The sequence below is a fragment of the Thamnophis sirtalis genome, unplaced genomic scaffold (genome assembly GCF_051295495.1).
Source record: "Thamnophis sirtalis isolate CommonGarterSnake01/CBP01778 unplaced genomic scaffold, rThaSir2_p1.2 scaffold_13, whole genome shotgun sequence".
NCBI lineage: Eukaryota > Metazoa > Chordata > Lepidosauria > Squamata > Natricidae > Thamnophis > Thamnophis sirtalis.
In genome coordinates this window covers 39518726-39536276 of record NW_028261393.1, presented here as the reverse complement: position 1 = coordinate 39536276, position 17551 = coordinate 39518726, and the positions used below count along the sequence as shown (strand labels likewise).

The following is a 17551-nucleotide window of genomic DNA, read 5'->3' as shown; positions in this document are numbered from 1 at the left end:
ATTTTCAGTTGGGTCAGACTGTCTGGGTCTGGACTTCAGTCTCTGCTTGGAAGTTTCTCAAATCTAAGTATATTGACATGGTTGCCGCGATCATCAGCTCAAAGCATAAATCATACAGTTCCTTCCTTCCTTTCTTACCTGCAGGAGTTTTATCCTCCTGTGCTGAGCTGGATGTCTCAGTGTGATATTTATTTCAGGAAAAAGGCATATTTTGATACTAACAATGCCATCAAAGATGATTCGACATTCAATAGTAGTAACTGTGAGAGGAATCTTGGAATCCTAGTGGACAACCATTTAAATAGGAGCCAGCCGTGTGCAGCAGCTGCCAAAAAAGCCAACACAGTTCTAGGCTGCATCAACAGAGGGATAGAATCAAGATCATGTGAATTGTTAATACCACTTTATGGTTCCACCACAAAACCGCGATGCCCTTATCCGCGCCGACATAAGTGCGGAGGCAAATCCGCGGCGTCCGAAGCGCTAATAAAAAAACGACCCTACCGCCGCGACAACAGCGCGGTGACAGAAGGGCGTTCTACATGCTTCGTTCTTTGCCTCCAAAGGTAGCCCTCCTCCAGCTGACAGCGGCAGCGGGCACGGGGCAAAGTGGGCTGCCCAGCAGCAGCAGCCCGCGGGAAGGGTCCAGCACAGCCGCGGGGGGCATCAGGAAGCGGAGGAGGACGCGGCAGCGGCGGCGGCTGAGGCTCTCCTGGGCCGGCGAAGCGGGCTTGCCCGGCGGAGGCAGGCTGCCCTCTTCTTCCTCAACAACATCTCCTTGGACGGGCGGCCTCCGCCGCCGGCGCCTCCCCCGGAGGAAGAGGCAGGGCGGGCGGCGGCGGCGGCTGAGGCTCTCCCGGGGCCGGCGAAGCGGGCTTGCCCGGTGGCGGCGGCTGCCCATCCAAGGAGATGTTGTTGAGGAAGAAGAGGGCGGCCTGCCTCTGCCGGGCAAGCCCGCTTCGCCGGCCCCGGGAGAGCCTCAGCCGCTGCCGCTGCTGCGTCCTCCTCCGCCGCCAGCGTCGGCGGCCCTGCTCGGGCCCCCCGCGGGCTTCCTGCTGCCCTCCGCGGCTGAGCTGGACCCTTCCCGCGGGCTGCTGCTGCTGGGCAGCCCGCTTTGCCCCGTGCCCGCTGCCGCTGTCAGCTGGAGGAGGAGGGCTACCTTTGGAGGCAAAGAACGAAGCATGTAGAACGCCCTTCTGTCACCGCGCTGTTGTCCCCGCGGTGATGACGCGCGATGATGACGTCGCGACTTTAGTGACGCGATTTAATCTCCGCTATTTTGCGTAGCGCGGTTTTGTCGTGCCACGCCACTTTATAATGCCTTGGTAAGGCCACACTTGGAATACTTTGTCCAGTTTTGGTTTCCATGATGTAAAAAAGATGTGGAGATTCTAGAAAGAGTGCAGAGAAGAGCAACAAAGATGATGAGGGGACTGGAGGCTAAAACATATGAAGAACGGTTGCAGGAATTGGGTATGTCTAGTTTAATGAAAAGGACCAGGGGAGACATGATAGCAGTGTTCCGATATCTCAGGGGTAGCCACAAAGAAGAGGGAGTCAAGCTATTTTCCAAAGCACCAGAGGGCAGGAGAAGGAGCAATGGGTGGAAACTAATCAAGGAGAGGAGCAAGTTAGAACTGAGGAGAAATTTCCTGACAGTGAGAACAATTAATTAGTGGAACAGTTTGCCTCCAGGAGTTGTGAAAGCTTTAACACTGGACGTTTTAAAGAAGATGTTGGATATCCATTTGCCTGAAATGGTATAGGGTTTCCTGTCTAGGCAGGGGGTTGGACTAGAAGACCTTCCTTCCAACTGTTATTCTATTCTGTTCTATTCTATTCTATTCTTTTCAGGATATTGTGCATTTTGTGTCACTCTAGTGCTTGAAGGCAAAGAAATTAATATGGAAAACAGGACAAGAAGTAGTTCCTTAGATAGAATCTTCTCCTTTGAGGGCTTTTTCAGTTTCTCAGGAGAGTAACAGACTCTGGGATTCATTTTGGAGATCTCTGCATTTAGTCTTCAATATGCAGTGGCGATCTTCACTTATAAGGAGGTAACACATCTCCGTCTATAGATGTGAATAGCATTTTACTCTGTAATTCACATGATGGTTAAATTGATTTTGGAAAGAGACTTAAGGCTTAAGTTCATACTTGGAATACTGCAGCCAGTTTTGGTCACCACCATATAAAAATATATTGAGGCTCTTGAAAAAGTGCAAAGCAAAGCAACAAAGATGATTAGAATACTGGAGAACAAAACATGATAAATGATTGTAGGAATTGAGTATGCCTAAACCAGAGGTCAGCAACCCACGGCTCTGGAGCCGCATGTGGCTCTTTCATCCCTCTTCTGCGGCTCCCTGTTGTTGGTCACCACCACAATATTGTGAGGAGCTTCCGGTTTGAGGGGGTAGGGCGTGCCAGGAGAAAACACTATGGAAAGGGGTGGACTTTCCGGTCAGCTCCACAATTAATAGGGCTTTGAGTTAGGACAGGTACAGAAAAAGGACACCATACTAGGAGGAGACTCTATGGTGGGGGAACAGGACTTCTGATTGGCTTCAGAATTGAACGGGGGGGCTTCCGGTTAGGACCTATGTGGCTCTTTGAGTGTTTAAGGTTGCTGACCCCTGGTCTAATCTAATGAAGAGAAGGACTAGGGATGACATGATTTTCAATATCTGAGGGCTGCCCCAAAGAAGAGAGGGTCAACCAATTTTCCAAAGCAGCTGAAGGCAGGATAAGAAACAACGGATGGAATCTAATCAAGGAGAGATCCAACCTAGAACTATGGAGAAATTTCTTGACAGTGAGCAGCTTGCATTCAGCAGTTGTGGATGCTCCATCATTAGAGGCTTTTAAGCAGAGATTCAACAGCTATTTGTCCAGAATGGTATAGGGTCTCCTGCTTGAATAGGGGGTTGGGCTAGAAGACCTCCAAGCTCCCTTCCAACTGTGTTATGATGTTACTATTTCTTAAAGATGCTGATATGATGTTGAACTACTGTATATATAGAAAAGGAATTTCTGAGCCTGGAGTATAGAAAAAAGAATTTTGCATGGTTGGAAGAAAACAGCCATTCCAGGAGGTGTGGCAAGTGAGAGAGAAGATTGAAAGCTCAGATAAAAATCATGGAAAATCACCTCCTCCTGCATTACGGATTCTGTTATGCAAAAAGACTTGAAAACATTCTGTCTTTGAAGACGAGTAAAAACCAAAACTGGATTCCTTGAAATATACCGGAATAGAGCATTCTTTGTTGTAAAGAGGAAATTGGGAGCCGCTAGTCTGCCAATTAAAATCATATGATTTGCTAAATATGTATCAAGCCTGGGATGTATTTTTGCAAGGTTCTGTTGCTTCCACTGTTGGGGATAAAAATGGCTTTAGGAACTGGGGAGATGAGAAATTGTAGTAGAGAAAGGCTGCCCCTGTGTGGCCACATATTATAGTATATATCCCAAAGGTGCTTTTTCAAGAGGCAACTGGACTTTCTTTGTTTTTCCGTGAAGACATTTTGCTTGTCACCCAAGAAGCAGCTTCTTAGATGAGAAGCAAAAGATCTTCAAGGAAAAACAAAGATATAGGTGTATATGTGTGTGTGTGTGTGTTGTATTTGTGCTGATAAATAAATAAAGGGAGACTAGTATAGATCTATTTCAAGCTATTTGCCGTCAACCTCCGACGGAAGGGGGGTTGGTGGGTCATCCTTGCAGAATGTGGAGGACCCTGGACAGGGTGTTAAGGCTCGGCCAAAGCTGGTAGAGGTGCCATTAACCTCCGACGGTAGGGGGGCTGGTGGGTCGGCCTTGCAGAGGGTGGAGGATCCTGGACAGGGTGTTAAGGCTCGGCCGAAGCTGGTAGAGCTGCCATCAACCTCCGACAGTAGGGGGGCTGGTGGGTCGGCCTTGCGGAGGGTGGATGACCCTGGACGGGGTGTCAATGCCGTGAACAGCGGAAGGAAACATGGTGGCCACCGGATACCTAAGGAGTTCCGATTCAAGGGGGCTATGCCTGCAGAGGTTTGGGACTCATGAAAAAGGCACCACGGGAAATGGGTGCAGATCATATTGTGGACACGTCATTCCCACTGCATCCAGACCATCGGAACCCGGGGAAAGGGCCCTGCGGTGAGGGATAGTGTTGTGACTCAGCAGCAGTCTTCTGTGAGTCTTTTCGGGATGCAAGATTAATTATGCAGCTGGGGCTCATTAGGGGCATATTCTGGGGATAAAAGGACGGATGGTGCCACACCCTAGTGGCAGGAGTCAACGTTCCTTGGTTCGTTCAACATTGATTGATCATCAGTCGTGGTTTATGTAAGATACACTTGGAGAAATGCTTTGTTTTCTGTAACCCTGATTCAAGAAGTGCATTGCTTGTAAGAGTTTTTGTTTGGTATTCTGTTATCTAGTCAGAGAGTTTCTTTATGTTATTTTTGGGCTCGCAGCCAGTTTGAGCTGAGAACTGATAAAGAGAGTTCCTTTTAAGTTGTTTGCCTGTTGTCTGTTTAACGAGCAGAGAAGGGGGGACAGAACACATATACATACACAGATATATTTATTTATTTGAGGCAGCTTTTAAGTGTATACAATAGTCATTAAGTAAATCCATTTTTCCAATGGGTGTTTTCTGCTAGAAACCAGAAGTAAATGCCACAAACTGGGGGGGGGGGGGAGGGAATCATTGCAAATTGTGGTAACGTGATTGTTATCATTCACACAGGGATTGCTCCAGATCAGTGCCAAAGGCTACAACATAAGTAGAGTTCAGCTCTGGCAGAGCAACCATTAATATGGATACAAAGAAGCAATTATTACAGAATAACAGAATTGGAAGGGACCTAGGAGGTTTTCTAGTGCAATCCTCTACTATTTCAGACAAATGGTTGTCCACTCTCTTCTTAAAAGCCTCCAGTGATGGAGCACTCTTAACTTGTGAAGGCAAGTCTTTTCACCAGTTTATTGTTTTTGTCACTGACAGGAAATTTCATCTTAATTCTCGGTATGATTGGTTGGTTACCCAATTCTTGCAACTGTTCTTCATATGGCTTCAGCAGCTTAATCATCTTTGTAGCTCTTCTAGAGCCTCAACATCTTTTTTATAATGTGGTGACCAAAACTGGATGCAATATTCCAAGTGTGGTCTTACCAAGATCTTATAGAGTGTTACTAACACTTCACGTGATCTTGATTCTATACTTGTGTTAATGCAGCCTAGGACTGCATTGGCTTTTTTAGCAACTGCAGCAAGTCCTGGCTCATATTTAAGTGTTTGCCTACTAGGAGAATACAAGTCAGTTCAGATTAGCTCTTGCATCCAATCAGGAGAGAACTAAATCTGTCAGCTCCGAGCCTTGCAAATAACATAAGGGATTTGGCTTTTCATGCCCACCAATGAATGAGAAACAAATGAATGCAAATATTGCATTCATTCAAATATTGCATGAGAGAGGAATCACCCACTCACAGAGATCGGAAGAGAGCATTAGTCAATTGGATATGGAAAATCTCCAAGAAAATTTGGTCCTAGGCCAAACAAACAAAAATATCTTGGGAATGCGATGTTCATAGACAGCATGGTGGAAAGCCACATTCATTCCTTGTTTAACTTTAGATGTACTATATCAGTGGAATGTAGAGCTGAGACGCCCACTAGTTGAATGTGCTAGAGTCAGAAATCCCATGCTATGGCACAGTGATGGCTAACCTTTTCGGTGCTGTATGCCAAAAGCGTGCACACCCATAATGCAACACATGGGCAATCCCCCCACGCATGTGTAATTGATCCTCCACATGCGTACGCAACTCCCTTGTGCTCCCCCTGCCACACAACACATGCGTGACCCCAAGCATGCATGCACGACACTGCGCATGCATCTCCCAATGTATCCTGCCCCCCATGCACGCATGCGTGGCAGAGACCCCAAAACCAGCTAGCCAGCGGAAGGCACATGCACATCTGCGGTGAAGCTGAGCTGGGGCGACGGTTTGCATGCCTGCAGAGAGGGCTCTGCGTGCCACCTGTGGTTCAACATCATGGCTATAGCACTTAGATAGGCAGGAAAACACAGTAGCAAAAGCTGTTTAACAAGGATACCACACAGATATTGTGAATATGATGCTACTCCTCTCTTAGGAAAAGATACTTTCCTACAATTATGTGACCAACAATGTTTTATAAATTAGGACGTCAAGTGGTGTCAGGTTAGCTCAGATGTTCCTAAATATTTGTCAAACATTAACTATGAACAATTGAGGACGTAGTAGGAGACTCTTTCAAGCAGAATGCATAGATTCTTGCTACTTGGAGATAATTCAGATTAACCTGGGAAGCAAATAGAAATATGCTAGTTTTTTAGGATTGCAATGCTCTGGATTCAGTTCCAAAAGAGTGCTTTGTAGTGTATGGACATGGAAAAATAAACCTGGTTGGCAGCTCATGAAAGCAGCTGAGTGATCAGAAGAGAGGATGCAGCTGCTTTAAAGAGATACGGACAGAAATTAATTTTGCACTTCCATACATTCTAGGGCACCTTTTTACAAATTATTTCCATGATAGCGCACACTCTAATGAGTCCCTTGTATGAATGCTGTCCCATGCTAAAGAGTGCAAGGTTTCGATACCATTTGATTGCTTTAATCTGCAATGGACTTTTTGTAGGAGATGACCAGGCTGAGCCCAAGGGAGGGGGTCAAGCACATCATTGGTCTTGAATCCAGGGGTGAAATTCAGCAGGTTCTGACAGGTTCTGGAGATCTGGTAGCGGAAATGTTGAGTAGTTTGGAGAACTGGCAAATACTACCTATGCACCAGAGTGGGGTAGGAATGGAGATTTTGCAGTATCCTTTCCCTGGAGTGGTGAGGGAATGGAGATTTTGCAGTTTCCTTCCCCTGGAGTGGGGTGGGAATGGAGATTTTGCAGATTCCTTCCCCTGGAGTGGTGAGGGAATGGGGATTTTGCAGTTCCCTTCCCTTGGAGTATTATTTTATTTATTTTTATTTTATTTAATAAGCTTATATGCCGCCCAATCCCGTAGGACTCCGGGCGGCTTACAAATACGAGATAAAAATAAAAATAACAAATAGGAGAAAAAAACAAAAACAGTTTAAAAAACACAACATATATTCGGCTTAGCTGGGGGTTGGACCTAATTCATAGATCAACAGCCCCAGGCCTGCCGGAACAGCCAGATTTTGGTGGCTTTTTGGAAGGCCGTGAGAGTGGGAAGGGTCCGGATCTCTGCGGGCAGATCGTTCCACAGAACCGGAGCAGCTACAGAAAAGGCTCTCCCCCGAGTGGTCGCCAGCCGGCATTGTCCGGTCAACGGTACCCGGAGGAGGCCTAGCCTGTGGGTTCCTATCGGCCGTTGGGGAGGTATACAGCAGGAGGCGGTCTCTCAGATATCCAGCTCCAAGGCCATGTAGGGCTTTAAAGGTAATCACCAGGACCTTGTAGCACGTCTGGAGACCAATGTGGAGCCAGTGCAGCTCACGGAGGATAGATGTAACATATATTGCTCGATATCGCTCGCACGGCTGCATTCTGGACCAACTGTAGTCTCTGAACACTCTTCAAGGGCAGCCCCATGTAGAGTATGTTGCAGTAGTCGAGCCTTGAGGTGACGAGGGCATGAGTGACCATTCGAAGTGCCTCCCAGCCCAGATAGGGCTGCAATTGGTGCACCAGGCGAACCTGGGCAAAAGCCCCCCTGGTCACAGCCAACAAATGGTGTTCTAATGTCAACTGCGGATCCAGGAGGACACCCAAGTTGCAGGCCTAGACTTTCACCCCCCAGGCTAATAGATGGAGGGTCTGGACTATCCTTGGGAGGAAACATCAATAGCCACTCGGTCTTGTCTGGATTGAGTGCCAGCTTGTTCACTCCCATCCAGACCCTAACAGCCTCACTGGAACATCACTTCCACTGCTTCGCTGAGTTGGCACAGGGCGGACAGATACAGTTGAGTATCGTCCGCATATTGGTGGTATTTAATCCCGTGCTGGCGAATGATCTCACCCAGCGGCTTCATGTAGATGTTAAATAGGATGAGGGAGAGGACCGAGCCCTGCGGCACCCCATATATAAGGGGCTTAGGGGTCGACCTCTGTCCTCCAACCAACACCGACTGCGACCTGTCTGAGAGGTAAGAGGAGAACCACCGTAAAACGGTGCCTCCCACTCCCACCTCCCCCAGTCGTCGCAGAAGGATAAGAGTGGGGAGGGAATGGAGATTTTGCAGTTTCTTTCCCCTGGAGCGGAGAGGGAAAGAAGATTTTGCAGTATCCTTCCCTTGGAGTGGGGTGGGAATGGAGATTTTGCAGTTTCCTTCCCCTGGAGTGGAGAGGGAAAGAAGATTTTGCAGTATCCTTCCCTTGGAGTGGGGTGGGAATGGAGATTTTGCAGTTTCCTTCCCCTGGAGTGGGGTGGGAATGGAGATTTTGCAGTATCCTTCTCCTGGAGTGGGGAGGGAATGGAGATTTTGCAGTATCCTTCTCCTGCCATGCCCACCAAGCCACGCCCACAGAACTGGTAATCTTTTTTTTTAAATTTCACCACTGCTTGAGTCCTTTTGCACCCACAAGAGAGTCCAGCCCATCTTGAATTCCATAGACTCTTATCTACCACCAATTTACTTTGACCATTAGTATTTCAGATTCCTGTAGGGAGTGTTAGCTTATAATAAACCTATATTCATTTGCACCACCTGGGCTCCTGATTTCCTGCACTTGACACTTTTGTTTTAGTTAGAGAGTTTTTGTATCAGAAAATTAAAAGTCATTACTGTGTAACAAGACCCCAGGAGAATCAAGTCAAGGGAAGTTTTGACACTGTATTTCAAAACATTCCAAGTATGTCGATAGCTTAAGCAAAGCAGAGACATACCAGGAGGAGCATTTAATACTCTTAAAATACTCCAGTGAAGTCATGCAAGGAGGCAAATACCAACACAAATTGTAAGAAAAATTGGAATCCTATGAACAGATGACCTGCTGGTTAAAATCTAAGCCAAAATGCCAACATCAACTACATAGGAAGGGATCAGCACTGGATTTGATTTCAAGATTTTACTGTGCATCTGTATTCAAACAAGCAGTACTTCCTTATAGCAAGCAACCTCAGTTTTCCCTTTTTTCCATCTGCAGTACCGTCATAAATAATACAAAGAGAAGTACATTCATTATACAATCTACATAAAGAATACTTGAATGATATATGTGCTTTGTGCTTATCAAAAGTGCAACATAAATGTCTATTGTTATAACTCATCTAGAGGTAAAGGTTTCCCTCGCACATATGTGCTAGTCGTTCCCGATTGTAGGGGGCGGGACTCATCGCCGTTTCAAAGCCGAAGAGCCAGCGCTGTGCAAAGACGTCTCCATGGTCATGTGGCCATCATAACTAAATGCCAAAGGTTCACGGAATACTGTTACCTTCCCACCAAAGTGGTCCCTATTTTGCATTTTTACATGCTTTCAAACTGCTAGATAGACAGAAGCTGGGACAAATAACAGGAGCTCAGTCCGTTACGCAGCACTAGGGATTCGAACCGTCAAACTGCCGACCTTCTGAACGACAAGCGCAGTGTCTTAGCCACTGAGCCACCGCGTCCCTACATAACTCATCTAGAGGATGCTAATAGCAGAATATATTATTCTAGATATTTAACATGTTTATTAAAATATATTAGGTGTGTTTAAATCAGTGGTGGGTTTCAATTTTTTTAGAATCTATTATGTGTGTGTGGCCTATTTTTCATGTAACTGGGCAGGTATGGCCAACTTGACATCATCCATGCACACTCAGTCACATGACCACCACCCCCAAGCCATGTGGCAAAAAAATTTGGGACTCCTATGAAAGGGGGGGGGGAAGAGAGGGGAAAACCTCCCAAAAATAGACAACTGGAGGATTAAGGGCTGAAATTAGGGAGATCGGAGAAGGCAGGACAGAGAGGAATCCAGTAGAAAGCTATCACATGCTGGTGAAAGAACTTTGGGAGATCAGAGGAGGCAAGACAGAGGGGAATCCAGGAGAAAACTCCTGAGCTTGCCGCTGCTTTTTGGTGGATTGTGCCGCTAGATCTCTCCATGCTTCTCCGTTCACCATCTCCACTCCCAGATATGGGACTTGACACTGAATTAGGCTAGGATAGTGCGGACGGGTGGGGGGAGCGAGCGATGGAGCGGCTTCCGGACAGGCAGGGGTGAACGAGGAGCGATAGGGCGAGGGCAGGCATTCTGGAAGTTACTTCCAGGTCAACCTCCTCTCACAGGATCAGTAAATTTCACCACCCAATTTTCCCGATCCGGTGCAAACCGGCAGAAACCCACCACTGGTTTAGATATATTGCATACATTCTATATAGAAACTTGTTCTGACAAGAGTGAAAAGTGCAAAGTACAGGTATTATTTTTATGCATTGCCTTGAATCCACCATAATGTTGTAGCAATAAGAGGACACCTTTTATTTAGTGCAGACTCTGAATGGAGCAGGGGAATTCTCTCCTTAGCTGTGCTTGGGTCCTATCAGTTGCCACTTTATGCTTCCTTGTGCTTCACTGCTATGTGGTGACAGAGTGCCATGAACTGTGGGGAGGGAGAATCAGGGGGGGTGGAATGCTTGGGGAAAGGAAAGTAAGTGCTATATCTCCTCAAGATGCTGCCTCAAAGTCACCCAGCTGGAAGAAAGAGGGGGTTGCATACTAAACTATGCTTTGATTGACTGTTATGAAAATACCTGGACCTGATTGGTCACCCAGGGGTGGGCAATGACAGCTAAGGGAAGAGGTAAACTTAGGGATTTTGGTCAGTTCTGGCTTTGCATTACTACAATACATTTGACCTCTAATAAACTATACTTTTCTCAACAAATGGAGCCAAGCTAAATCATTTCTATTTAGAGGTGTAAGTTGTGGCAGGTCTTACGGGTCCTTTCTCTCTACCCCCATCCTTTTTAGGATCTCCCTGAAAATATGCTCCAGATGTTGAAGAATCCCCTGGAATGTGAGGAAACAAGGCTTCTTTGGGACTCCCCCCCCCCAAACAGCCCTGATCTCTCTCAGCCTCTCGTCCCATCAGCAGGAATGGTTGGGATGATTCTCTGCTTGAGGGCTATTCCCACTGTAGGAACCTATGTCAGAGTAGGTCCAATGAACTATTGTCCTACCTATAAAGGTAGCCTTTGACTGACGATGATTTGTTCAATGGCCATTCAAAGTCAGAACAGTGCCGAAAAAAATGATTGATGATCGGTCCTTGCATTTATGACCATTGCAGGGGCCCCACAATCACGCGATCGTGATTTAGGCAACTTGGCAACTGTTGTGCATGTAGGATGGCTGTAGCCTCCTGGGATCATGTGATTGCCATTAGCAACCTTCCCTGCTGGCTTCTGGCAAGCAAAGTCAACGAGGAAGCTAGCAGGGAAGGTTGCAAATTGCAATCACCCGATGTTTTGCTTAGCAACTGTGGCAAAAAAAGGTTGTGAGGTTGGGTGTGGTGCTTCACTTAATGAGTGCACCATGTGACAATGCATTGGATGCTCCCAACTGGTGTCGTAAGCTGAGGACTACCTGTTCATCAAAAAGAAAAAAAAAGACAACTGTTGGAGAACAGTTTTCCTTTGATGCGACTATTATTATTATTGGCTCAAGTACAAGATAGAGCTGTGTGAAGACAAAGCACCTAGTTGGCCCTTCTGCAACATTAATCCTCCAATCATGGGATGTGTCATCCCACACGTCAAATATAGCATCTCTTATTCAGTGGTGCATCGATTCTGAAGATGCAGAAAAATGAACTTCCTAGTTATGGCAAGATTTGGGGCAAAGCTGGAATTTCATCCCAAAAGTACCGTATGTTTTGAAGTGTTGGACCCTCATAAAAGAAGGTGAAAATCTGAGTGCATCTTATACACTGAATACAGCATTTTTGTCCTCCCGAAACCCCACCCCCTTTGCAAAAATTGCCATGCATAGCCTTTAGGAGGCTTCCAGAGTGCTCCTGGGGGCTGGGGAGGGCAAAAAGGAGCCAAAAACGGCCCATTTTTGGCTCCTTTTTGGCTCCCTTCAGCCCCCAGGAGCACTCTATAAGCATCCTAAAGGCTATTCATGCCACTTTTGTAACAGAAAATGGGCCCGTTTTCATGAAAAATGTGCCATTTTGGGGAGGTCTGCGGAGTGTAAAAACTTTTTTAAATTTGCCTCTTCAAAATCTTGGTGTGTTTTATACTCCGAAAAATATGGCAACTAGGCTAATGCAAACAACATCCACTTCCACTGAGAAAACTCATTGTGAAGCTATTCAGGAGTTGAATTTGGAACCTAAACTGGTTAGCTCTGTGACATCGTCCTATTTTTCTAACCCAAAGCTTAAAATATTATAACAATGGTCCACCCAACAGTTACGAGCGAACCATCGTTTAGCTCTGATTACAATTTGGAAAGTAAATGGCATCTCATCTGAAGAGAGGGAAGAAGGAAGAGGAGGTCATTGCATTGGTGACAATCTGGTCCCACCTGTCTCTCTTTGCAAATGTTTGTATTGTGCATTTGTAACCCAGAGATTACAGGCCAAAGGAGGGATTCTAACAGCAACACACGCATGTATACAAAACGGAGCTCCCTCTTGGGCCCTATCAGTCTCTGCAACTCACAGCTCCACCAGGTCATCGCTGGAAAGTATCTTGATAGTGATTTGACCTGGTACTTCTGCTTCTTGCTGGCCTCTGCCATGGAGTTGATACTTCTGAAGATCCCGAGGGCTACTAGGCGACCCAGACAACCGGACTTCTCCCAGGAACCGGTCAAAGAAAGCACTGTGCCAGACCTAAAGTGAAGAGAAGACAAAGAAAAAAATCTACTGTTGCCTTTATACAAGGTCTTTCCTTAGTTAAAAGGGTATTGTCCAACGCAAAAGTTCTCATCCAGAAGCTCTTCAACCTTTGCTCAGAGCTTATTCTCCGTTGCACATCCTTTTAGCTAAATTCCCTGGGGTTAAAAAACTGTTTTCTTAACAGTGTAGTTGGATTTATTTAACTGTAGTGTAATTGTGATAATCATTTGCATTTTTAAAAGAGTTTTATTGTTTTTTAAATTACAAAAATAAACATTCCATCTTTCCTTACGCAGTGTGCCGTTTGGGTACAAGCAGCTCTGTGCAACATCGTTCCTCTTTTGCCACATCTTTCACCTTCATATTAACATTATTTCTCTAGGTTTAGTATTAAGCATTTAAACATTATAAAACTCTCCATTTTTATTCTTACTATCTTGTAGTAATAATATATCAACATTAAACATCATTATTCTTAACATATACATACTAACCGTTTTATATCTTTATCTAAGTTTGTTATCTACTTATTTTTTAGTTTTGTTCATTTCCAAACTCCTCTTTTTTCCTCCAACCATTGGTAAAATACTTCCCAAATCATATAATATTCAGTTTTCTTTCTCTTTAATTGCTAATGTTAGTCTATTCTTTTCTGCACATTCTAATATTTTCCTTATCACCTTCTCATCAATATGGATCTCTACACTTTTGCAATGTTGTGCAAATGCAAATCTAGCTGCAGTTAATACATGAATGATTAAACAAACATTCTCTTTATTATAAATTTCAGGTAGAATTCCCAGCAGAAATGTTTCTGACTTCAGCTCAATACGTTGTTGTGTCATCTCTTCCAACCATGTCTTAATTTTTGTCCAATATTTCTTTCAATCATTTGCATCTTGTAGATGAGATTAGTGTAGGGATGGGAGATAGGATTTGAAAGCCAGAACAGTGCTGGCCACTGCTTTACTACTATGAATCAACTTGTAAACTAGCAGTTTAAGGGGTTCTCTATTTACAACCATTCACTCAGTGACCATTCAAAATTCCAACAACACTGAAAAAAGTGACCTATGACCATTTCTCACACTTATGACTGCTGCAGCATCGCCATAGTTGCGAGATCAAAATTTGGATGCTTGGCAACTGGTAAGTATTTAGGACAGTTGCCCTGTCCCAGATGTGATCTCCCCTTTGTAACCTTCCCAGCTGGCTTTGAACAAGCAAGGCCCATGAGGGAAGCTACAGTTGCTTAATGACTGCACGATTCACTTAACAGCTGCAGGGATTTTCCTTAACAACTGTGGAAAAAAAGGGTCATAAAATGAGGCACAATTCACTTAACAACTGCCTTGCTTAGGAAGCCCAAAATGTTGGGCTCAATTGTGGTCATAAATCGAGGACTACCTGCATTATCCTAAGGAAAAGCTTTACGGTTTCTGTACAGGTAGTCCTCGACTTACGACCACAATTGAGCCCTAAATTTCTGTTGCTAAGTGAGACTTAAATGAATGACTGTGGTTGTTAAGTTACTATCACAGTTGTTAAGTGAATCTGGCACCCCCCATTGATTTTGCTTGTCAGAAGGGGATCACATGACTCCAGAACACTGCAACCATCATAAATGTGAGTCCGTTGCCAAGCTTCTGAATTTTGATCACGTGACCATGGGGATGCTGCAACGATCATGTAAGTGTGAAAAACAGCTCAATGTCCCTTTTTCCAGCATCGTTTGAATGGTCGCTAAATGAAGCATTCTAAGTTGAGGACTACCTGTATTCTTCTAGTTTAATGAAAAGAAGAACCAGGGGAGATGTGATAGCAGTATTCTGATATCTCAGGAGCTGCGACAAAGAAAAGGGAGTCAAGCAGTGGTGGGTTTCAAATCCCGTTCCAAACAGTATGGTTGGAACGGGGCCGGTGGCGTCCTCATGGACGTGCGCAGCACGCGCATGCATCTTAGCACCTCTGTGGCACTCCGCAACGCTACAGCTGCTCCACGGAGCATCACGCAGGCGCTGTATGTGCCATGCGCCTGCACGGAAGCGCAGAAGCCTTTAAATACTGGTAAGGAGCGAGAGCGGGCGGGTGGGCCCTCCGGAGCACCTTGCCAGAATGGTATCTGGTGCTCTGGGCAGGCTCTGGTACGCGCGTACCAGGGCGTACCACCTGCAACCTACCACTGGAGTCAAGCTATTCTCCAAAGTACCTGAGAGCAGGACAAGAAGCAATGGGTGGAAACTAATCAAGGAGAGAAGCAACTTAGAACTGAGGATAAATTTACTGACAGTGAGAACAATTAATCAGTGGAACAACTTGCCTCCAGAAGTTGTGAAAGCCCCAACACTGGAAGTCTTTAAGAAGTTGTTGGATAGCCATTTGTCTGAAATGGTATAGGGTTTGCTGCCTAGGCAGAGGGTTGGACTAGAAAACCTCCAAGGTCCCTTCCAACTCTTCTATTCTATTCTATTCTATTCTATTCTATTCTATTCTATTCATTTCTTCATATTCTATTCTATTCTATTCCTAATCTATTCTATTCATTTTCTCTATTCTGTTCTATTCTATTCATTTTCTCTATTCTATTCTATTCATTTCCTCTATTCTATTCTATTTTATCCATTTTCTCTATTCTATTCATTTTCTCTATTCTATTCTGTACATTTCCTCATATTCTATTCTATTTGTTTTCTCTATTCTATTCATTTTCTCATATTCTATTCTATTCATTTTCTCATATTCTATTCATTTTCTTTATTCCTATTCTATTCATTTTCTCATATTCTATTCCTATTCTATTTATTTTCTCTATTCTATTCTATTCTATTCTATTCTTTCTGGATGTCAGCAACTTGGAGAGATTTTTCTGGTGGGAATGCAACATATAGACAAAGGATTTAGAAGCTTTCCACTGCATTTTTCAGGATTAAAAAGTAAAAAAAAAATTCTGAAAGACCATCTCGCAATTGCATGCAGTGACTATTCCAACTCAAAGGGCATCCAGGCTGTCAGTAGTAATAGGAAAAAAACACATCTCTGTGGAGAAATCTGGCAGCATTCCACCCTCTCTTCCTCTTGTCAGCACTGAGGCTGTTGTCAGATAGCTCCTGGCAGATTTCCCTGTATAAAAATACAACTGCAGTTGCCTTCCGCTTTGTAAAAATCCAGCAGTGTTTAAACTTTAAATACTGGCGAGTGAATCTAGGAAGCTGTGGCTTAGCAGAATAACAGAGTTGGAAGGGACCTTGGAGGTCCGCTAGTCCAACCCCCTGCTCAAGCAGGAGATCCTATGTCATTCCAGACAAAGGGCCATCCACACTCTTCTTAAAAACCTCCAGTGTTGGAGGACCCACAACCTCTGAAGACAAGTCGCTCTGCTGGGTAATTGTTCTAACTATCAGGAAATTTTCCTTAGTTCTACGTTGTTTTTCTCTTCGTTCAGTTTGTTCTGCCTTCGGGTGCTCTGGAGAATAAGTTGAACCCCCTCTTCCTTTGTGGCAGCCCCTCAAATATTGGAACACTGCTATCATGTCACCCCTAGTCCTTTTTTTCATTAAACTAGGCCAGGGGTTGGCAACCTTAAAAACTCAAAGAGCCATAAAGGCCCTAACTGGAAGCCCCCCCCCCCCCCCATTCAATTCTGGAGCCAACCAGAAGTCTGGTTGCCTCACCATAGAGTCTCCTCCTAGCGTGGCATCCTTTTTCCTCTACCTGTCCTAACCAAAAGCCCTATCAACTGTGAAGCCGAACGGCGACAGGGAGCCACAGCAGAGGGATGAAAGAGCCACATGCGGCTCCAGAGCCACAGGTTGCCGACCCCTGAACTAGACATACCCAGTTCCTGCAATTTGGCTTGTTGGACAGATTTGGGTTGAGAAAACTGATTCTAGTTTCCAGGCCAGGGCTGGATTTAAATCTGGATTCCTCCCTATATATGCCCTCTCGCCTAATCCTGATCCAAGTTCTTTTGTTAAAAAATAGCTTTCATTCAACATTTTTTAAACATTAAAATCACAGTTACACTTTTACAGCTTTCCACTATCGCTATTTTTTTTTCTAATCTCGAATTTTCCATTCTAAGGCCCATTGTTTTATACATATACCTCCTTCTTACCCAGTTACTCATTTTTATAATATATATATAACATTTACATCTTTACAGTTACTTTCCAAATATATACCATTTCCTTTTGTTATACTTTCTATGTATTCATTATGCATTTATTTTACATCTCTTTTCTAGCCAATTATACCAGCTATTCCATGTCTTATAATACTCTGTTTCCTCTCTATCCCTTAGTTCCATCATTAATTTATCCATTTCTGCGCATTCTAGCACCTTTTTTACTGCATTTATATTGGTACAATGTTGGTCTCAGAAATCTATCACAACAGGTGTCCAAAATGTCTGTCTGCCTTACGCAGAGTTTATTTGGCTTTTATAGAGTTTCAACAAGCAAAGCAAGAGCATAGGTAGCAACAGCATCTTATTGGTACATTCTCCTTGTCAATCTCTAAGACCATCCCAGCCAGGGTAGAATCTCACATAACACAACAGTTACTGGTAGTGCCTGGTTCCACTAATTAGGTGAGCTCATAGAGAGTTGAGGTAATCAGTTACTAAGATATAGCAGTTTGCTGCGCGTGTCTATACGTAACCTTTAAATAACCTCTACAGCAGTGTTTTTCAACCTTTTTTGTGCAA

General features: G+C 44.6%; 1 protein-coding gene across 3 annotated transcripts in view; it reads right to left on the bottom strand.

Moving 5' to 3' along the window:
- The window catches only part of CAPN6 (calpain 6), a 113981-nt gene that overhangs the window by 11937 nt on the left and 84493 nt on the right, over window positions 1-17551 (bottom strand). For 2 of the 3 annotated variants that reach the window (XM_087727666.1, XM_087727667.1), the window contains exon 13: window positions 12668-12840. In XM_087727666.1, coding sequence (XP_087583792.1) covers window positions 12668-12840 — 173 coding nt within the window. Of the gene's footprint in view, window positions 1-11818; window positions 12841-17551 lie in introns of those variants that run through there. The other variant, XM_087727668.1, reaches the window with a different exon arrangement.